This window comes from Phoca vitulina, unplaced genomic scaffold, assembly GCF_004348235.1.
Source record: "Phoca vitulina isolate PV1807 unplaced genomic scaffold, GSC_HSeal_1.0 scaffold141, whole genome shotgun sequence".
In the NCBI taxonomy this organism is placed as follows: domain Eukaryota; kingdom Metazoa; phylum Chordata; class Mammalia; order Carnivora; family Phocidae; genus Phoca; species Phoca vitulina.
In genome coordinates, this window is record NW_022589844.1 from 132,492 (window position 1) to 154,775 (window position 22,284).

Consider the following 22,284-nt stretch of genomic DNA (forward strand, 5'->3'; position numbering starts at 1 on the left):
CTGGACAGGCTCCTTCTGCCCCTTCACTTTTGCTCTTTCTGTTCCTCTGTCCAGAACACTTTCTCTGTGCCCCCTGCCCCCCACCCAATTCCCATCCTGGCAATGTTGAGATAAACCCCATCCTCCTCCTGAAGCCTTCCCAGATGGTTCTAGCCACAAGAATCTGCCACTTCTCTGAAGGCCAAATGCAGTTACAGTCTTAGCCTCAAAATATCTGGCACTTTTGACTTGACAAATATTTATCGAGCCTACTGTCTCCCTGCTGGCTGCTGAGGGGACTATAAGGGACACGGAAGACATTTACAGTCGCCACACATGAGTGGGGAAAAAAACAAAAGTTCTCCTGGATGGTATTCTGCCCTTTACTTGTCTTTAGTTTTGCTTGTTAAGGTCCTGCTGTTTCCAGAGAATATAAGCAACTTCAGGGCAGGAAGACTGGTGGAAAGATGGGGCTGGGGTTTGAATCTTGCTTCTGCCCTTAATAGCTGCATTTGACGCCAAGTTCGTGAACCCTTCTGGGCTTCTTTCCCTCTCCCATAAAATGGGCCGACAATCTATGCCTGGACTGAGCTCCCATGTGGTGCTGGGGGCAGCCGTAATAAGGCCTGCAGCCCATTTCCCTCGGGACAGCACGCTGTTTACTCCATGGGAATCAAGCTCCCATGGTCCGATTTTCTGAGACCTCAGTGCTCCCAAGTACATCATCTCCCTGGGTCTTTCCAACAATCTTTTCAGACATCACAGCCTTAACAATTGTGTGATTACTTCTCTTCCACTAGATGTGGCTTCATGAGGATGTGGTCCCCATTGCATCTTCCGTGTCTAGCCTAGGGCCTGGCACTGAGTGGTGCTCTGTAATGGGTTGTGGGATGAAAAGTTATTACACCTGGACACTGCCACTAGCACGTGAGGAAATGCATGTGTGATCTCCTTGTAAACTTCCAACACTGTTGTAATAGCAGTAAGCGTGGTTGCGACTCCATTTGCCAGAAGAGGAACCTCAAGTCTCCCGGTGTTGGGACCCAAGCCACAGGTCCTTCTATCACTGTTGTGAGTTCTGACTAGTGGGCCCCATGAGTTTCACATAACCAAGCAGGGAGGGAAGGAAGAGCAGAGTGACATGGCTTTCCCCAAATACCTACCACAGACAAGGGCCAGCAGGTGGGTCTGCCAGGTGAGGGCGTAGAACATGCCCCCGATGGCGACACAGGAGAGGACACAGTTGTAGCTCCAGAGGCCCAAGTAGATCCTCCCAAAGGGCGTGGCCACCGTCAGGGCTGTGGGACGAGGTGTGTTGTTTCTGGCCAGTCCCGGGTTCCAGCACAAAGGCCACCCCGTGGCTGGTGCCAGGTCTCAGGGTGGCCTCAATCCTGGCATCCCCCCACCACCCTCCTCCCTCCTCCCATGAAAGGAGCTTCTACAAATGGCATCTGGTCTTCGGGAACCAGCAACAAGAAGAGAGCAGTGATTTCCAAACTGTGTTTTGGAGATTTCACACAGAGGTATGACTACTTCCAAGGTGAAGGGAGGTCAAGGTGTTGGGATTCTAGGCCTTCCCCACTCCTTTGGCCACAGCAACTGCATTTTTAGTAAGAAAGTTTTCAACTGAGAAAGGTCTGCTTCAAACGGATGAGGAAAAGTATGTATGTACACATATAGGAACACGGAGATAGAGAAATAATACAGTGAAACGGTAGGATGCGAACAACAGGTGAATCAGGTAAAGAATGTATGGAGTGCTTTGTGTACCGTTTTTATTTTTGTAATTTTTTGGTAAGTTCAAAGTTATTTTCAAAGAATTTTTTTAAGTTCTGTTTCCAAGATGTTTCTGACAAATATTGGAATGAGTCGACAGGATCTTAGTCCCATATGTCCAACTCCAATTTCTGGCTCTGCTGTCCACATATCCATATATACGTGCATGTACATACATACACATACATGTAGAAATATTAAATCACATTTGTCAAATAGCAACACAAATTTTGAGAAATTTTTTTCTTTTAGTTTCCTTGACATTTCGAAGTGCTGGGTCATTTATACCTCTTGGTGTGCTACTGCTCTCCTCCTCCCTGAGTTCCCCTCCCCTCCTCCCAGCCCTCAGCTCCCAGGGGCTCAGTTAGCAGGCTGATCAGGTCTTCAGTCCCTTGCGTCTCCCCACATATCCTGCTGAGGCAGTGTGCTCCCTTTGGAGACTCAAGAAAGGGAAAAATACATCCCTACTCCTGACAGTGTTAAAAAACGCTGGTGAAGATCATAGATCTAGAACATTTGCCACGTGCAGGGGTGAAATGACCTCAGGAAGATTATGCCCAAGCCCTCCTTGCAGAGATGGGACCGTGTCCTACCCGCCAGCATCCCCACGATGGAGCCAATGGCGGCATGCAGGCAGACGAGTGGCGAGGAGATGAACAGAGCCACCAGGAAGATGCCGCCTGTCCAGGGATTGTCGCAGCCATACACCTGGCCGACCCCGACGGGGATGGCTTGTAGCAGCTGCAAAGTCAACAGAATCCGGGTCACTGGAGTGTGGGCACATAACACAAAGACCAGGCCTTACGGTCGGGACTGAGCCATTCCTGGTGGGGGTAATGGGCTGGAACAGGGTGGGGTGGGAGGACGGTGGTACCCTCCAGTGTGTAAGAGACCTTGGGAGGAAGGACGCCAGCCGGAACAAATCGCTCTTCACTCCACCACCTAGCAGGCATCTGGTATCCCTCATGCAGAGCCGGGCAGAGCCCCCCAACACAGGTGCTTCTGAGGGACACATGGCTTCTGCTCTGAGAGGAGAAACTCTGAGGGGACCAGAGGGCACCCCCTCTCTAGACTGCCATTGGAGGTTTCGGGGCACTAAGGTATTTCCACTAGACCTTCCGAAATCCTACAACTATTCCAGGAATACTGGAAATATTTTAGGCCATTCTGACGATTGACTTAATCTAAGGTCACCCAACTTATTGGTGGCCAAGGCCAGGCTAAAGCCTCTGAACTTGACCCCTAGTCTACAGGTGGTTGCTGTAGATTCAGAGCTACCTAGGGTGTTGTGGGGCTCTGGGAAGGAGGTGGGACTTGCCCTGCTCGAGGAGCCTTTAGCATTGCAGAAGGGTAATGTGCACAACTTGGAAAACAGAACAAAGCCAACATCCCTGAGCTTAAGAGTCATTTGGTGGTGTTGTAATTGGAGATGGTTAGTTTGGCAGCCAGATGGCCTTTTTCTGCCCACGCTGAACCATCCCCATCTGACAGAGGAGGGGAAGAAGGAAAGGAGGGAGATTGGCAGGCTAGGGAGAGCACTGGCCTGGGAGCTGAGGGCTCCAGCCTTCAGAGGTCTCTGCGTGAGCTCATGGCTTGATGACGAGTATGTCACTTCTTCACTCTGGGCTCTGGTGTCCACCTCTGTAACAGGAGGAGCCTGCCTTATCAGATAATCTTTCAGCTTTAAAATTCTGCGGTCTTCACTCCATTACTAGGTGATGTGACCTCTTTGAGGACCAGGCTCCTTTATGGCTGGGTACATACTAGGTGCTTCATATATATGTATTGATTCGCTCAGCGGTTTCCAAACTTGGCTGTAATTGGAATCACCTGGAGATCTTTAAAAAAAAATTGATGCCTGGCTCCTCCCCAACATCATGATTTAACCAGTATGGGCCTGACCAGGGCCTCAGGAGATTATAATGTGCAACCGAGTTTGGGGACCACTGGGTTAGTTACACATGACCTACTGTAGTTGTTGGGAGTTCACTGCACGTCTCCCTTTGGGTGAATTTTTGGACATTTTAACAAACTGATTTAATTCTGGAGTCAGTCTGATTTCTTTAGAGAATAGTGTTTTGAGCTTTTAAGCTTTACCCATCCTTGTCTCTAGATGGGTGGCCTTTCAATCACCAAGACCCATTGGGCCAGAGCCTATAGCCCTGTGCCAGGAATGACATGGTGGGGTGCATCTTATTTAAAGGAACCCCGAGAAAGCTTTGTGCCAGTTCAGGGAACTCAGCTTCTGTTCGGGGAATGGGTTAGAAGTCTACTCAGTAAATATTCTATGACTTCCCGAAGTCTGAGGAATGCAGGCTGCTGAGGGGGTTCCAACTTCCCCCTTCCCCTCTAGGAACACAAGTTTGAAGCGCAAGCAGTCAAGAATGAGAGGAATGAGGGACAAGTAGCCTCGGAATGGAGCCTGGGTTCAGAAAGCTGCTTTCTCTGCTGGGATCCATATTTTAGCTTGGTGAACTGTGGCCCGGGGCTGCCTCCCTCCCCTCCACCTGCTTTCCAACACTCTGGGGTGAAGGTGTGAAGGGCAGTCAGGTGTGCATGGAAATTTACTGAGAACCGGCCTCCTTCCTACTCCCACCTCGGGACTATTCTCCAGTAACGACGACAGTCCTGATGGACAAAAAGGAAGTCACTCCCAACATTATTTTAAAGAGAAGGAGGGAAGGGGTGTTGGGATGTGGATGGTGTGGAAGAGAAGGAGCCGGGGCTCACAGTAGCGGTGTGATGGGGAGCTCGGACGGTGAGCTTGGGCTCATGTGGATTTGCGTCCTGCCACTTTCTGCTTATGGTGAAGACGAACAAGAGGCAGCTCTTGCCTGTGGCTGTCTCCCCTCAGCACTCCCCTCGGTGCCGGACGGCAGAGCCTCACAGTGTGGGGTGGGTGAGGGGGTTCCGGGGGCCCTTCCTTCTGGCAGCCCCACAGGCCCCAGTGGCTGGCACTTGGACCCCGCCGCACGGGCAGGGCTCCGGGGGCAGCAGGTCTGTGCCCCAGGGCAATGTGCCTTACTGCCGAGGAGGCTCCCTGACGATCCTATCAGAGGTAGGGTTTTGCCCCTGCTCCCACCCCTGCTGTTTTCCACTGGAGAGGGTGAGCTTTCCCTTCAAGGCAGGGCTCTGTCTTTTCCATTCTCTCCGATTTCCACCCTAACCCTGACTCCTCGTACTCCTGCCCCGGGCCCAGACAAGACTTTACAAAGATAAAACCTTTACAAAGGGTCCGCGTGGTTGGCAGCAGCGTCTGCGCTAGGGGCTCGGGAGCCTTTCCTTTTCCGAGAGGCTTCGGGGTCGGAGGGTGGCCGGCCCTGGAGGAGCCGCGCGGCCCACCCTGCCCTGGAGCCGTGGTCCTGGAGCTGAGCCCCCCGCAGCAGGGCTCGGCCGCGTGGTGAGGGCTCAGAAATCAGATTGTCTAAACAGTATTGAGGACATGGGTTATGTTTGCAAGCATTCAAAAGACGATCATGGAAACAATATTCTGAATTATTCCAAAAAGCCGAGGTAGAAGCAATGGGTGAAAGATGGAGGGGGATGGATTTCTGAGGAAGGTAAAGAACACTCCAGCACTCAGTAAAGGTACCCAGTGGGGGGCACACTGCACTGAGAAGCAGAGGGTTTCACCTCACTGTGGTTGTTCCGGCCGAGGGTGCCTGTCCTGCCTGGGACGAAGTGGGAGGCGGCTCAGAGTCTGGGCTCTGCAGCAGGCGTTTCATGCTCAGGCACTAGCTGCAGTTTGACCTTGGGCAGCTAACCCGCTCTGTGCCTCAGTTTTCTCATCTGGGAGTGGGGATGATGACAGTACTTACAGTATTGGGCTATTATGAGGGTTGATTAAATGAGCTCCCAAGTCCAGGGCTTGGAACAGTGTCTGGTACGTAATAAGCTTGCCCTATGAGGGGCTCTTAGCTTTCTCTATTGTTCATTAACAAGGCCAAATGTTACAATTCTGTATATTTAATCTTATGTTAGATTTTTATTATATCTCTTCATCCCCAGTGTCTAGACGTCAGTAGAATAAATGAATATGTACATTTATGATAGTTGGATGTAAAACAGAGTTTCTCAACTTCAGTATTATTGGCATTTGGGGCTGCATAATTCTTCGTTATGGGGAGGGCTGTCCTGTGCATAAGAGGATGTCATGCGGCATCCCTGGCTTCTACCTGCTCAATACCAGTAGCACCCCTCCCCCCCAGTTTAGACAATTTAAAAAGTATCTGCGGATATTTGCCCTGCTCAGGAGGACAAAATCACCCCTGCTTGAGAGCCACTGAGATGGAAAGTATATGCAAATTCATCCCCATCTTCTACTGCTAATATCTTTAAAATCCTAACTTTAAACATTCACTTTAGTGTCTTGCCCCTCCCCCCAGCCGTCCATCTTACTTAGTATTTCTCCCCGAACCCCACGGCTGTGTAGCAGCAACTTGGCACTCGTCTGTGCGCTTGTTTACTGTCTGTTTCCCTGGGTTGGGGGAGTGTACCCTGCAAAACGGCAGAGAGGTTGTTGTCCTCTTACTCCCCGTGTATTCCTCGTGTCTGATAAAGTGCCCAGCATGTATCAGGTCTTCAATAAGGGTTCGGTGAAAGAGCATACGAGCTGGCAGCATCCCTTCCCTGTCCTATCCTCACCCATGGCCATCATCTGGTGGAGCTGCGTCTGGAGAAGCAGAGAGCCTGGGTAATCCACAGGCTGGTTATGGAGAAGGTGTGTGACAGAAGCAGGGGTCCCAACTCCTCTGCCGCTGGGGAACTTACCAAGGACATCTCCATCTCTGTCCAGGTGATGTTGGGCACCGAAGACATGGGCTCCACCAGTGTCGTGGGGAAGAAGAGGTTGTAGTGGCCGGTGGCTGCCAGGTACAGGGTCATGGCCATGTTGAAGGGCAGCGTGAAGACCGGGAGGTCCCACCTGCTGAAGATGGAATTCAAGGCACTGGAAAGAAGTGGGCTGAAGATGAGAGAGACAAAAGGTTAATCTGTGTGCATCCTTAGGTCTACACCGTCTCATCGGCTCTGGCCACAATGCCACCCACTGTCTCCTCTCCTTGGCACGGCCATTCCTGACTCCTTTGGGACTCTAGTGGTCTGATTTATCTGGGACTGGGAATAAAGTGTTCAATTTAAGGTGAATCTTTGAGAAACAGATTTTTAAAGTATTATAATTTGTTTGGAATAGAAACCTTTAGAAATTAAATATTTCCTTGTTTCTTAAACCAAGAAAACAAAACAAAACGTCATCCTTAGAAAATATCACGTATTGCCTTTGGATTATCGAGATGTACAACAGCTTCTATCCTGGGCTGTGATAACATTTTAGAAGTCTGGCCTTGTGGGAGGCAGCTGATGAGAAATGACGAGATGGGAAATACTTCATTTTCCCAACCATGAGCTCCACACACTCCAACGGCCCTGCTCCCACATCCTCTTCCTCTCTGCCTTTGGCACATGATGAAAGTGTCCCTCCTTCTTTATTGGGCCAATTCTTTCCCTTGTATTTCGGGATCCATTCTGTCTCCAAGACTTCACTCCTACAATTCTCTCCCCTCTCTCCTGCAGCTTCAGTCTCTCCTTTTTCTCTAGATCATTCTCATAAGTCTACAACATGCTTTAGTATCTTCTACCTGTAAACATTCTCCTCCTCTAACCCAATGTCCCCTCCAGCTAGTTTGCCCCATTTCTCCGCTCCCCTTCATAGCAATTACTCCTCAAAAGATTGCTATGCCTCATCTTTCTACCCCCTTTCTTTCCTGGACCCACTTCAGTCACGAGTGCATTCTCCCCATGCCACAGAAGTGGCTCTGGTCCAGTTCACCAATGACATCTATCCTGCCAAATCCACGGCCATTCCCTGCTCCCTTCATTTGACACCTGGACACTCCAACGGGATTGAAACACCTTCTGTCTGGGCTACCACGACACTGCCCTTTCTTAGCTTGCTTCCTGCTTCTCCAGCAGCTCCTCATGACCTCTTCTTTGTGGTTATTCCCCTCCTCTGCCAGTTATCCAAATATTGGAAGATCCTATGGCTCTGCCTTGGGTCTTCTCTTTCTTCATTTTTTTCTGGGTGATATCCTTTAGTCCCATGGATAAAATATCTTCTGTATGCTTCTGCCCTCCAATCTTGACCGTATCACAAAGTTCTGGATTTGTACATCTAGTTACCTCATCAACATCTCTCCTTGGAAGTCTACAGCCTAATATGTCCAACAGAACTCTTGATTTGTGCCCTGTCTCCCACCACCAACCTGTTTTCCTCTTAGTTTTGTCCATCAACCCAGGTGCTCAGCCAAACTGTAGGAGTATACTGAATCTTCTTTTCTTTCTTACCCCCCGTACTCCATAGCTTCCCAGCGAGTCTTGTTGCCTAAACCTTCCTTAAAATACACTCCAAGCCCAACCGTTTCTCACCACCTTCCTGTATATGACCCTTGTCCAGACCATTCTCATCTCTATGTGGGTTCCTGATGATGCTTTCAGCATCCACTCTTGCTCCAGTTAAAATCCATTCTCCACATGGCAAGAGTGATTTGTTTAAATTTAAACTATATCCTATCACATCTCTGCTTAAAACCCTTTAACTGCTTCCCATCACAGTTGTAATAAAAATCAAAAAGCTTACTGGATCCTCAAAGCGAACGGGGTCTAGCTCTCACTTCCTTCTGCCCACTCCTTCTTGGTTCACTGGGCATAACCGCCCGCCATGGTCTTGCTTCCTGAACACAGGCACTCCTCCATTTGGGGTTTGCACCAGATCTTCAGAGGGCAGCTGCCTTTTATCATTTAGGGGAAAGCACCCTCATTCCCTCTACATAGTGGCCTTCCCTGACCACTCATGTCTGGAATCACTCTCTGTCCCGCTCACCCCTGTTTTGCTTTCCTCACAGCACTAATCAAATCTTGACAAGATCTTTTTAATTAACTAGTTGGGGACATTGTTTCTATCTTTGTCAAGAAGAACATAGGCTCCAAGAGGATGGAGACCGTCTCTTGTTCACAAGTATCCCCAGGATCTAGAATAGTGCCCGCACATAGCAGGCACTCAGCAAATATTCGTTGGATAGATCTGGAAAATGGCACTACTGATACCTACCTTATGGGTTGGATTCTGGGTTCTACGTGAATAGATTAGTGAACACACTGGAATAGCAGCACAGAGTTGGGTGCTCCATGATTTTTTGTCTGTTAAAGTGGGGAGTGGGCACTGTAGACAAAGTGCCACCCAGTGCCGAATGGCTGTGGAGCTTGCTGAGGGGCTTCATCTGTGTTGTTATAAGCAAATGTGTGCAAATGAAGACGAGGTCTGCTACTCCTGACATGGGGACAGGCGGGGACATTGAGAAAACCCCACAGAAATGACTGCTATAGCTTTTTGTCCCAATGGTTTCAGAAAGACAGAAACCCTAAGAAGAAACATAAATTGCCCAGAATGCTTAATGTAGTAATTTATTTACAAGCACTACTAAAAAGTAATAAAACAGTACTTAAACTAAATTAAACTAACTGGTTTTAGTAACTCCAGACACCAAAGAAAGACATGTACTTCTTAGAGATGTTAAAAATTCGTCAGCCTCTCTTGGAGCTGCGGGGCACAGAATGGACAACGCGGATCACCTCAGGCTCCTGCCCTCAGGTGCTGGTGGCCTCGGGCACCACAGACCTGCCTCAGACGCAGGTGAGCTAAGGCCTAGCATGAATATTTGTTTCCAAGACCCTTCCTCCTGACTTATTCCTTTGCAAAATGAGGTGATTGCACAGCAAGATCTTAACTTATGCTTCTTGTTCAAAGATTCTGTGCTTTCACTACAGATATCCTGCTCCAAGAGAGCTCTAATTCTGTCCCCAGTGAGTTTTTAGCTTTTCTGTCTATTCTCAGGCCACAGTTTAGATGATTCCCAGGGAGCCTGGAGACTCTGGGTTCATTATCAAAAACTTTGTAAAAGTGTGACCTGGGGCCAGTTACTTAACCTCTTCATGACTTGGTCTTCCCTTCTGTAAACTGGGGACAATAGTAACCCTACCTGGCTTTGCACTGTTCCTTGGCTTGTAGGATATCCGCAGTAAATGTTAGCTGTTATTATTAAAACTATCATTCAAGGAAGATTATTAGCACCATAAAAAACCTGTGCTCATTGCTGCTCTAAAGGGTCCTTGTTATTCCAAAATAAAAAAATGATCTGCTGTGTCGCAATCAGATTCACGGATCTTCACTGTGTCTTGTGGGACAAGCCAGCCTGATGATGAAGCACTGGGCTCCAGGGGGTCCATGTCCCTGTCCAGTGTAAGACGCAAGCACCCCGGGGTTCCGTGGGTCTGTGAGCAGAAGGAGTGAGGTGTCTCACCAGGTCATGGCTGTGAAGGTCACAGGAAACAGAAGCCACCAGTAATAGTCCCACTTCTCCGAGAACACGGCCATGAGCAGTCCCACCAGCATCCCGTTGTATCCATGGAGGCCGGAGGCGATGGCAGACCTGGGGGTGGGGGGAGAAGGGACAGCTACTTTGCATCTGAATTTGGTGGTGCTTGTAGGGCCCCCCTTGGTACTACCAGAAACAAATCAGCTTACTCCTGAATGTTGGGTAGTCACAGAGCTGCCAGCACCTTCCCAGATTACCACCCCTACCCAGCCCTGATTACCCTGCTGTTCTAGAATTAAGGCTTCTCACTGTCTCTGAGCTCTCCCCTCAGGTTCTCAGGGGTGGGTGTCTCTGACTGCTAAGTATAGTGGGAGATCTAACAGAAACCTGAGTATGACACTGGGGAAGGGGTGTGTGTGTGTGTGTAGGAGACAGGGAGGAGGGGAGGAAGGGAAAGAGGAGGAGAGAGTGCATTCTGACTGCATGGTGTGAAGCTGTAATTGTCACCTGTCTTCTCTCCGAGGACGACAGTGTGTCCCAGAGTGGACGAGCTGAGCCTGCTGGGGATGTGTATGTGCCTCTCCCCTCGGCAGGGCAGGGAGAGGCCCAGAGGTGGGGAGAATCCAAGCCCGAGTCTATCCTCTCTTCATTTCATCAGGGAAGTCTATGTGCACCTCAGCTTCTCTCCCGGATGCTAACAACACTGCCCTTGACCCTGGCCATAGCTCTGCTGGCTGGGGGGACGGGGAGCAGGGTAAGGGAGGGACTGGGCCAATCCCTGCAAGACCCCTGCCTGAGCTTGAGCTTTGTGTGCTGTGCTCTGTCCCTGTCCTTGACTGGAAGTTGCCCAGGGTTGCTCAGGCTGGAGCTCATCCGTCTGACATCAGTGTAACAACAGACAACGGCGTCCGTCTGGTGCACAGAGGGTTCCAGGCCTTGCCTAGCTGTCGAATGCCTGTGTGGGAATGCTAGAGCTCTTCACTGACTGACCGTTCGTGCCCAGCAGGGGCATCTAGAAGCACGAGTGCCCTGAGAGGGAGGCAGGGAGCTCTGGCTAGAGGAGGGCTCCTGCCTGGCAGAGGCCATGGCTTAGGTCCGGAAGGAGGGGAGCCTCAGCTCTGGAGGGGCCGGGAGAGCCGCTCAGCTAGTGCGGCAGGGGGTGGGGCAGCTGGAGGGCGGGAGGGGGAGTCTCTAGACGGTTGCCAACAAGAAAAGCTGAGCACATGGCCCTTGTGGGGGGACACTTGTATGGGACACGGGACAGTGGGTGGGCTGCTCCCGAGGCCATGAACATATGGGGCAGCTGGGGACAGGTCGGGGGGCTGGGAGGGAAGACCACTGGGGTTCACAATGTCCTCAGGACTAGGGTATCTATCTGAAAAGCAGAAACCCATGTTTGGGAAAATACTTAACTTTTAGGTGTGATTGCATTTTGTCTACACTTTCCCATTTCTGTTCAGTGTTAGAATTTAGGATTTTTTTGGTTTTAATACCAGTTGCTTCAGGCAAACTGGGCAAAGACGGCTGGCCCCTCGTGGGGGCCTGGCCAGTAGCCCCAGGGGCAGGGTGTAGGGGGAATAGTAGGAATCAAACAAGGGAGCCCAGGGGAGACAAGATTAGGGCCATATCTAAGGGCTGCCTCCATAGTTGCCCCTCCCTGGTGACGTCCCCTCCCAGGACACTTCTCTACCAAACCTTTGGTGGCTTTTGGGTTTAGTTGTCAAAATGAAACTCATTACCTTACGTCCCACTCTGACCATCAGAAATACAAAGGTAGGTTTAACCCTAATGCCAAAAAGGTCTTCATTAGGACCACGTTCCATTGGGACACTGCAGCATTAGAGTTGATGACCTGGAGTTCCTCTCTGTGAAGTACAGTCTCTGGGCTAGTGGGGGTAGGGTAGCAGGGATAAGGGGAGACACGGGGCTGATGGAGGAGGAGGTGGGGGGTAGGACTGGTGGACAGGAAGTAGGGGTGGTCAGGGGAATGGGGGTAGGGGAGTAGGGATGGTGGAGAGGGACGGTGGCGGTTATGATTAGAATATGGAGCATTCAAAATGACTTCCTGTCCTGAACATGCTTAGAACACTGCCAGGGAGAGAAGCCTCAGAAAGCAATTAGAGAACCATCCCATAGAGTTATTGGGGTATGTTCTGGGGTTGTCCAGTGAGAAAGGAGGGTTCGTTCAGAGAGCACTGAGGTAATCAGGGGTGGCTCCCTGTAGGAGGGGGATTTGAAAGGATAGTAGGATTAGATAGGCAGAAGCAAAAGTGCTTAACTGGGAATAGTGGGATACTGAGTGGGAATATGGTGCGGCCCATCAGAGAAGGCTTTGGAAGCCAAACTGGCATATACTTGTCTTAGTGAAGATGTTTGGGAGGATTAGGCAGGCGTGGTTGGTGTCTCCCCTGTAATACTGAGGTCCATGAAGCAGCTCTGTGAATGGCCTGGCAAGTTTACCAGTAGATTATGGTTGGGAAGAAAGTCGGAGAATCAGACTGTCAGCGCAGGAAGGGACTGGCTCCTCGAAGGTGAGCTAGTAAGTTGTAGCTCTCACAGACGAGGACAATGGGGCCAGGAGGGGAAGCACTGGCCCAAGGTCACATAGCTAAAGAGGCAGTGGGCTGGACAGAGTTCGGGTGAGTTTTACCAAACAGTGATGAAGCAGTGAGACCAGAGGTAATCCCGTCAGGGGCCCAATTCTAAGCCAGCTGGCCCCTGAGATGGTAAGGAGGAATAGGGAACCTACTGGTTGAAAGAGAGACACAAAATCCTGGCTGGAGCCTACTTTTTATGTCACACACAGACGTGCACCCCAAAGAATTCAGCTTCTCATTCATCCAATTTGGAATGGCCTCCTGGGGTCCCCCAGGGCCACCTGAGAGGTGCATGAATGGCTTCTCAGGGGAGACAAGTCGACTCACAAATTTGCCTTGGTGGCATCTGGAATGTCAGGTGCACCCGGAGGCAATGTGGTGTTGGTTACAACAGTCAACTCTGATTACTCCCCATCCTCTGGGTTCACCAGGGAGCCTCTGGCCTTGCTGTCTACGCAGTCTATGTGACAAGGAGAGCACTCACCTCAGCCTAGAAGATGTGGGCCATGTGTCACACCCCGAGCCCGGCCATCCACTCATTGTGGTACCTCCCTGTCTCCTTTCTCTTACTTGTGAAGTGTGGACCCTCTTACCTTCACTTTCTGCCTTGTGAAGTGGCCGTGAGAATCATGATAGTGCATGATAGTGCTTTTCAATCTTTTTGCAGTAACCCACGGTAAGGAGGGAATATACTTGGGAGCATGACCCGCTTCTCTCTCTCTGTCCCCCTGTGCATCTCCCCCACATATACAACACATCCCAACATTAATGAAACAAAAATTTCGCAAAATATTTACTACATATGAATGACTCTAATCTGTTTTATTCTATTATTTTAATTTTTAAAAATGCTGTTGACAATTAATTCATGATCCACAAATGGATGGGTGACCCCCAAATTGAAAAACACTAAAAATATGCACATTCCCAAACTTCTCTGATCATCAGAAGCACCCAGAAGGATCTTTTTAAAAAAAACACTCTCTCCCAGACCCATTGAATGGGACTATCTGAGGGAACAGAAGTGGTTGGGCTGAAGAAGACACATTTCTTAACAGTCAGCCCAGACGATTCTAGCCATCAGCAAAGTTTGGGAACACTGGGACAGCGTGGCGCAAAGTCTGAGGAAATGGTCCAGTTACATAAAATGCTACTTATTATTGTTCCTGGACTTTGTGGCCACCAGTGCGGGGGTGGGGGGGGTAATGCCTCCTGCCTCCACTCTGCCCTTCCTCTTCTCCCTCCCTTCTCTCTCCCAGGTCCCATGTTTCCAGCTCAAAGGCTGCCCTCTCTCATCCCCCCCAGCACTTAGAGATGTCTGTCTTTTCTTTTTCTTTTTTTTTTTTTTTTTAAGATTTTATTTATTTGACACAGAGGGAGACATACAGCAAGAGAGGGAACACAAGCACTGGGAGTGGGAGAGGGAGAAGCAGGCTTCCCACCGAGCAGGGAGCCCGATGTGGGGCTCGATCCCAGGACCCTGGGATCATGACCTGAGCCAAAGGCAGATGCTTAATGACTGAGCCACCCAGGCACCCCAGAGACGTCTGTCTTTTCTGAGCTCTCCAGTATATACTGTTTCTTATTATTCTGAGACATTTCTTGCCTCAAATAGACTGTAGGCTCCATGAGGGAAGAGCCACTTAAGTGTTCCTTTGCACCTGCCTCCCAGGGAGTGTTTCCAGAAGGATCTACAGTCAAAAGGAGCCTAGTGCTGTCACCTGCTGTGAGCACAGGAGTAGTTTAATTCTGTTTAATTCTATAGAGACCTCCAGTGACTGGTTCAAAGTCGATCTTCAGGAGACTTTGGGCTGGCCGGTAGGATAATGTTGGCTGATCAGTCTCGTAAACACTTCTCTACCTGTCCATCTCAAGACCCCACAACCAACCAGACAGGGACCTACCTGTCCTGGTTCAAGGCGAGGGCAGTTAAGGTTGAGACCACTGTCCCTAGACCCCCGGTAATCGTCCACCAGGGATTCTGGATCAGGAGTCCTATGAAGATGATGAGTCCGCTGACAGGGTTGTTGACAAACATCACCTGAGCAGCCCCCCTCAGAACCCAGTCCGAGAACTGGAAGGCCAGGGGCTTATCTGAAAGAGACAGAGCCGTGAGCAGGGGTCAGCTTGGGCCTCCCTGCTGGACCACTGGCTGGCGCGGCAACCAAGGCAAACAGGGATGCAGGGGCCAGGACATTTCCTCTCATTCAGCCTGGTACCCAGCCCAAGTCTCTGAGTGGCTAGGCAATCAGTCCACAGTGGGTGTTAGCTTTTGCCATACAGACTGAGGCACCATGCTGAGACCAATTTAACGCCGTTCCAGCCATCAGCTTGGTTGGCAAGGAAGCCTCGGGAGCATTCCAAGGGGAATTTATTGGTCCAAGGGAAGGGGTGAGGAGGGAAGGAAACTCTCTTTTTGTGTTGTGCCGTATGGCTCAGTTGAGAGCTGGTATCTGAGCAGTAAAGAAAGGAGTCTGGAGAAAAGGAGCTGAAAAAGAAATGGTTTCAGCTCAGCAGTGCAATCGTATTGAGTTAGGACCTGGGGGAAGCCAGGCCTAGAAGAGGGGACATATATTCTGCCTTGCTCTCTGGTTCGGTTTCTAGGACAGCCTCTACAGGTGTGGGTGAGGAGGATAGGGGTGTTTGTTGCAGTATTTAGTTGAGGGAAACTAGGAGAAGAAAGCCATTGAAAGGAGAGAAAGAATGTTGGAATATGGGGGAGGGGGATGTCAGTATTTTCTCGGCACATAGTAAATGGCTGTGGAACAAGGGAAGGAAAGATCACTGGGGAATGGCTTATATGTTGCTAAAGTGGTTGTCCTCTATTCCATGTAGGGGTGAAGAATTTGCAAAGAACTAAAATCAGTGAAGTGCATTTCATTCTGAACCCGTGGGAATCCCAAGTTAGTGGGGTACCTTAGACCCACCCACGGCCAACTCAGGGCGGGAGCACTCCACCTGGGGTTCCTCTCAATAGGTGAATGAGGGAGCAGCTTCCTCCACCCAGGCCAGAGGGGGCGCTGCTTCTTCCCTGGGCATTTGCTTACCTTTCAGCCAGCCCCTGCACTCCTTCATCTCCCCTGTGAGGTAGCCCACTGCTTGGAAGAAGCTGATGCCCCCCAAGCCTGCAGAGCCCCGATGGGCTGCCCCACTTTCTCTCCTTTTAGTCCTTTCGCTGGGTTTTTCCATTTTCACAATATGGCTGTCTTCATTGGATGAGCGGAGATCCTTTTAAGAGAAACCATGACAAACTATCATATAATACGTCTTTTTGAGAGCAGGGGCACTTGGGGATAGGGAAGCTTGTCAGCTGTTCTGATAAAGATAAACGATCATAAGACCCCTGTCCACTCTCTATTGCTGTCCAGGGTGCCACACGCAAGCCAGTCTTCCAGGACGACTACACATTCTTCACAGCAGGGTTTCATAAACTTTTGTGCTGTGGATCCCTTCTGTCAGTTTACAAGGCCATGGACTTCTTTCCAGAAGTGATGTTTGGAAGTGAATAAAATAAACAGGATTGCAAAGAAAACCAGTTATATTTAAAAATAAAAAAGTCTGTGATAGACATACAGGTGCGGCCAATCTAATACCTATTATAATTTCAAAGTAACAATGAGTGAGTATGTGGGGCCTCCTCACGCCAACTCAGGACAACTTTATAGGGCCACTTGAGATCCAGAGCTCACTATAGGGTCGCCTGGGGCCCTTACTGCCCAATTTCTCCTTCTGCCTAATCCTGCTGCATTTCCTCCTCTCCAAGTATTGACCCCAAAGGCACACCCCAGTAAACTTCTTACATGCAAATCTCCATCTCAAAGTCATCCTTCTAGGGGAACCCAGCCTGTGACAAGGGCAACAATCCTAGCACGGAGAGGGCTGTTGTTCATTACCTATGTTTATAATTCAAATAAGTGCTACAGTTCATTGGAAGCTAGTGAAATAAAGGTAAATTATTTTCCCCATCCAAGTTCATACCCCCTCAAGCCTATCCGTGGATCCCTTGGTCAGGACTGCTTGTTCTAAAACTACACTGTTCACTATCATAGCCAATAGGACACGTGGCTATTGAGCACTTAAAATGTGGTTAATTTGAATTGAGATAGGCTCCAAGTGGATTTTGAAGACTTAGTATGAGAAAAGAATGTGTAAAATATCTCAGTGATACTTTACACTGGTTAAATAATGAAATAACAATATTATATATATTCATATATATTAGGTTAAATAAAATACAGTATTAAAATTAATGTTACCTTCCTTTTACTGTTAAAAATATGGTTAATAGACATTTAAACATATATGTGTGGCTCACATTATATTTCTATTGTACACTGATGGTCTATAGATTTCTCTAACCTCCTCTGTACATCAAAACTTCAGTGTCTTGAGGATATCAGTGGAAGTGGTAGAGTAAGGACCTCCACAAGTTCTTTCATAAAGGCAATATACGTTCTTTTCTATTGCACATGGAACATTCTTAGTATAGACCATGTTAGGCCATAAGATAAGTAAAACATTTTTTTTTTTTTGCCCTAAGTAAAACATTTTTACTGATAAAAAAGTATCAGTAAATTTAAAGGCATTAAAATCATACAAAGGATGTTCTTTCTCTCTCTTTTTTTAAGATTTCATTTATTTGAGAGAGAGTGAGAGAGCACAAGCAGGGGGACCAGCAGAGGAAGAGGGAGAAGCAGGTTGCCCGCTGAGCAGGGAGCCTGACTTGGTCTCCATCCCACAACCCTGGGATCATGACCTGAGCCGAAGGCAGATGCTTAAATGACTGAGCCACCCAGGCACCCCTGTTCTCTCTTTTTAAAAAGATTTTACTTTTAAGTAATCTCTACACCCAACGTGGGGCTTGAACCCACAATCCCAAGATCAAGAGTTGTACACTCTACCAACTGAGCCAGCCAGGTGCCCCCAAAGTATGTTCTCTGACCATGATGGTGTGAATTTAGAAATCAAAAGCAAAAGGAAATTTGGGAAATAATGTGGCAATTAAACAACAGGCTCCTAAATAATCAATGGATCAAAGAGGAAATCAGAAGAGAAATTAGAAAAATACTTTGAGATGAATGAAAATAAAACACAACTTATCAAAACTTATGGGATGCAGCTAAATCAGTGTTTGAGGGAAATTGTAGGTGTAAAGACCTATGTGAAAAAAAGAAATATCCTGTATCAACAACCTAACCTTTCACTTTAGGAAACTAGAAAAATAACAGTGAACTAAACACAAAGCAAGTAGAAGGAAGGAAATAATAAACACTATCATGAAAATAAATGAAATAGAGAAGAAAAAATATAGAAAATCCATGAAACTAAAAGATAGTTCTTTGCAAGGATCAAAACTGACTAACCTTTAGCTAGACTGACCAAGTTAAAAAGAGAAGATTGAAATTACCAGAATCAGAAATGAGAGAGGAGACATTACTACCAACCCTCAAGAAATAAAAAGGGTTATGAGGAAATGGATTCTAAAGAAATGGATAATTGTATGCTAATAAATCAGATAACCTAGATGAACTGAATACATTTTTAGATAGGCACAAGCTATCAAAATGACTCAAGAAGAAACAGAAAATCTGAACGAACTCATAACAAAGTAAATGATTAAATTAGTAGAACAAAAACAAAAACAACAAACAAAACACTTCCCACAAAGAAAAACCCAAGTTCAGGGGCGCCTGGATGGCTCAGTCGTTAAGCGTCTGCTTTTGGCTCAGGTCAAGATCCCAGGGTCCTGGGATTGAGCCCTGCATGGGCTCCCTGCTCTGCAGGGGGCCTGCTTCTCCTTCTCCCACTCTCCCTGCTTGTGTTCCCTCTCTCGCTGTGTCTCTCTCTGTCATATGAATAAAAAATAAAAAAATAAAATAAATCTTTATTAAAAAAAAAGAAAAACCCAAGTTCAGATGGCTTCACTTGTACATTCTGCCAAATACTTAAAGAATTAGTAACAGTATTTCTCAAAAACTAGAAAAGGCAACACTTCCTAGCACATTCTATGAGGCTAGTATTACCCTAACACCAAAGCCAGACAAAGACATCACAAGAAAGAAAATTACAGATCAATCTGCTTTGTAAATATAGATGCAAAAATCCTTGACAAAATACTACCAAGCCAGATTCAGTAACATATAAAAATAATTATGGCCAAGTGGGATTTATTCTCAGAATTCAAAACTGTTTCAACATATAAAAATCAATCAATAATTATTAACAGAGTGAAAGAAAAAACCCACATGATTATCTCAATAGACACAGAAAAACCACTTGAAAAATTCAACAACCTTTCCTGATAAAAACACTTAGCAAACTAGGAATAGAAAGGAAATTCCTCAACTTAATAAAGGGTATCTACTAAAAACCCACAGCTAATATTATATGTATTATATGTAAAGATGGGATGCTTTCCCTTTAAGATCAGGAATGAGACAAGGATGTTGGTTCTCTTGTCACTTCTATTCAACATTGTACTGCAAGTTCTAGCCAGAGCAATTAGGTAAGAAAAAAACAAACAAAAGGGACCCAGATTGGAAAGAAATAATTTAAACTATCTCCATTTGCAGATGGCACATTCTGTTATACGGAATCTTCTTAAAAAATCTATTTAAAAGATTCTAAAAAACTATTAAAGTTAATGGACAAGTTCAGCAAGTTTGCTGGATAGAAGATCAATATACAAAAATCAATTTTATTTTTATACATGGGCAATGAACAATCCAAAAATATAATGAAGAAAACAATTCTATGATAGCATGAAAAAAATAAAATATTTTGGAATAAATTTAACAAAAAAGACGTATACTAAACTAAAGGTTTTGTACAAGTTTTTTTATACTAAAAACTACAAAACATCAAAAGGAATTAAAGACTTAAATAAATGGAAATATATCCTATGTCCTTGGATTGGAAGACTTGTTAAAATGTCAATACTCCTCAAGTTGATCTATAGATTTAATACAATCCCTATCAAAATCCCAGTTGCTTTTTTTTTCCTGCAGAAATTGAAAGTCAGATCCTAAAATTAATACAGAAATTCAAGGGTCTCAGAATAGATAAAACAGTCTTGAAAAGGAAAAACAAAGTTGGGAGACTCATTCTTGATTTCAAAAACTTACTACAAAGCTACAGTCATCAAGATGGTGTGGTCCTGGCGTAAGGACAGACATACAAATCAGTTAGAGCTGAGAGCCCAGAGATAAACCCACGCACTATGGTCAAGGGATTTCTGATGGTGGTGTCAAAACAGTTCAATGGGGAATGAATAGCTTTTTCAATATGGTGCTGGGACAACTGGATGTCTACTTGTAAAAGACTGAAGTTAGACCCCTGCTTGACACCATATACAAAAGTTAACTCAAAATGGATGAAAGACTTACACGTGAGTGCTAAAATATAAAACTGTTAGATAAAAGGTAAGACTAAATCTTTGTGACCTTGGATAAGAAAATGGTTTCTTAGATATGACACTAAATGCGTAAGCAATAGAAGTCAATAACAGATAAATCAGACTTAGAATCACAAACTGTGCTTCTGAGGACACTATCAAGACTGTGAAAAGCTTACAGAGTGGGAGAAATTATTTGTGAATCATATAATTGGCAAGGGTCTAATATCCAGAATATAGAAACAACTGTTACAACTCCACAACAAAAAGACAAATAACCCAATTGAAAAAATGGGCAAAGGACTTCAAGAGACATTTTTCCAAAGAAGATACACAACTGGCCAGCAAGCACAGGCAAAGATGCTCAATGTCAATTTGACATTAGGGAAATACTAATCAAAATCATAGTGAGATGTCAGTTCACATCCACCCACGCTATTAATAAAAAGACAGTAACAAGTTTTGACAAGGAGGCGGAGGGGCACGACGTGTACATCGCTCGTGAGAACGCTCCGTGACGCGGCGACTTTGGAAAACAGTTCGGCAGTGCCTGAAAATGTTAAACACACAGCTACCACGTGACCCAGGAATTCCACTTCTGGATATATACCCAAGAAAAAGAAAAACATGTGTCTGTACAATACCTTCTACACAAATGCTCATAGTAGCATTTTTTGTAACAGGCAAAAAGTGGAAACACCCAAATGTCCATCAACTGATGAATGGGTAAATAAACTATGTATGGTATACTCATACCATGAAATGTTGTTTGGCCATAAAACGTAATGATGTACTGATTAATGCTACGACAAGGATGCACCTGAAAACATTATGCTAAATGACAGAAGCATTTCACGGAAGCCCATATATTAGATGATTCCATTGACATGAAATGTACAGAATAGGCAAATCCACAGGGACAGAAGGTAGACGGGCGGGTGACAGGGTGGGGGAGGGGGAATGTGGAGGGACTGCTAATGAGTATTTTGCGTTTCTTTTTGAGGTGATGAACATATTCTGGAATTCACTGGTGGTGATGTGGGCAAACTTTGTAATTATGCTAAAAACCAGTGAAATGTACATTTTAAAGGGGTGGATTTTATGGTCTATAAATTATATCTCATTAACAAAAAGCAGCTTTAGTGGTCCTGGGTCCCTCTCCACTGTATCAGTTCAGGGAGCGTTAAAAGCTAAACTTGGAACACAGCCCTTACTTTGGGAGACGACGATAAGGTAAGCCAAGGGAGCAGGTCTAAGGGGGAAGGATTCGGGGGACTGGCTGGAAGACTGGTGTGTGAGTGTGTGCATTCCCTACTTGTCTTTAAAATCGTGTTGCACACAGAACCACATTTTCCATCGTAGGCCAAATAGGACCGACCAGGGGTGTGACCCTGTGCTGACGGGAGGCAGAACGTCCCCGGGCAGTGGCCCCTTCAGGCCGCTCTGCAATGCGTGTCCTGGGAAGCTGGGAAAGCAGCGTCTTTCATCCCCCTTCCTCCCTCTACCTGGGAGACGTGCTGGGAGGGACACTCCTCACCTTCTCTTCAGGCATCTCCAGGAGGGGCAGGGCCAGGTGTGTATCCTGGGGGCTGGAGGGCCAGCTCGGGTTGGTAAACTCTGACTCATAGAGTTTGCATCTGCTGGAAAGAGGCTCGGCCAGGAGAGGGCTGCTGTGAGGGTCAGACATTTTCCTCAGGGGCCGCTCGCTCAGAGGTCCTGCGACTGGAGAGGAAAGGGGGACAATGGTGAGTCAGGATGGGGCCCGGAGGGATGTGGCTGAGGCTGGATGGAGGCCTCCAGAGGTACAGGACCATCTGCTGCTGCCAGGGAGGCCTGGGGCCATCCTCCACCTGTGCTGTCTTGCATTTCAAAATCCCCCCATTCTTCCGCGTCTGCTGTGAAGAGTTCCCTGACCACCCAGTTGGAATAGATGCCTCTTTTTTTCTTCTGGTCACGGAAATAGATTTTCTCTACCTTTTTTATTATCCATTGTGCTATCTTACTGTAGTCGTTGCAAATATACTTTCTCTTTGATAACCACACATAGGCCTGAGTCTTCTAACGGAGTGGGGATCTAAGAGAAACTCATTTTCTTACTTGCTCTGGAGCTTGTATTGATTATGGGCTACCTCCAGTCCTCCCCCTCTCTTCCCTCTGCCCTCAGTGCCCT

At 47.1% G+C, this 22,284-nt stretch overlaps 1 protein-coding gene across 2 annotated transcripts in view; it reads right to left on the reverse strand.

The window, feature by feature from the left end:
• LOC116628880 (urea transporter 2) overlaps positions 1–21,819 on the reverse strand; it is a 50,466-nt gene extending 28,647 nt beyond the window's left edge. For both annotated transcript variants that reach the window (XM_032399218.1, XM_032399217.1), the window contains exons 1-7: positions 21,652–21,819; positions 15,769–15,949; positions 14,626–14,815; positions 10,110–10,238; positions 6,526–6,718; positions 2,349–2,496; positions 1,143–1,277 (exon numbers count right to left, since the gene is read on the reverse strand). In XM_032399218.1, the coding sequence (XP_032255109.1) occupies positions 1,143–1,277; positions 2,349–2,496; positions 6,526–6,718; positions 10,110–10,238; positions 14,626–14,815; positions 15,769–15,949; positions 21,652–21,801 (1,126 nt within the window). In that variant the 5' untranslated portion in view covers positions 21,802–21,819. The remainder of the gene's footprint in view (positions 1–1,142; positions 1,278–2,348; positions 2,497–6,525; positions 6,719–10,109; positions 10,239–14,625; positions 14,816–15,768; positions 15,950–21,651) is intronic.
• Between the last annotated feature and the right edge of the window lie 465 nt (positions 21,820–22,284).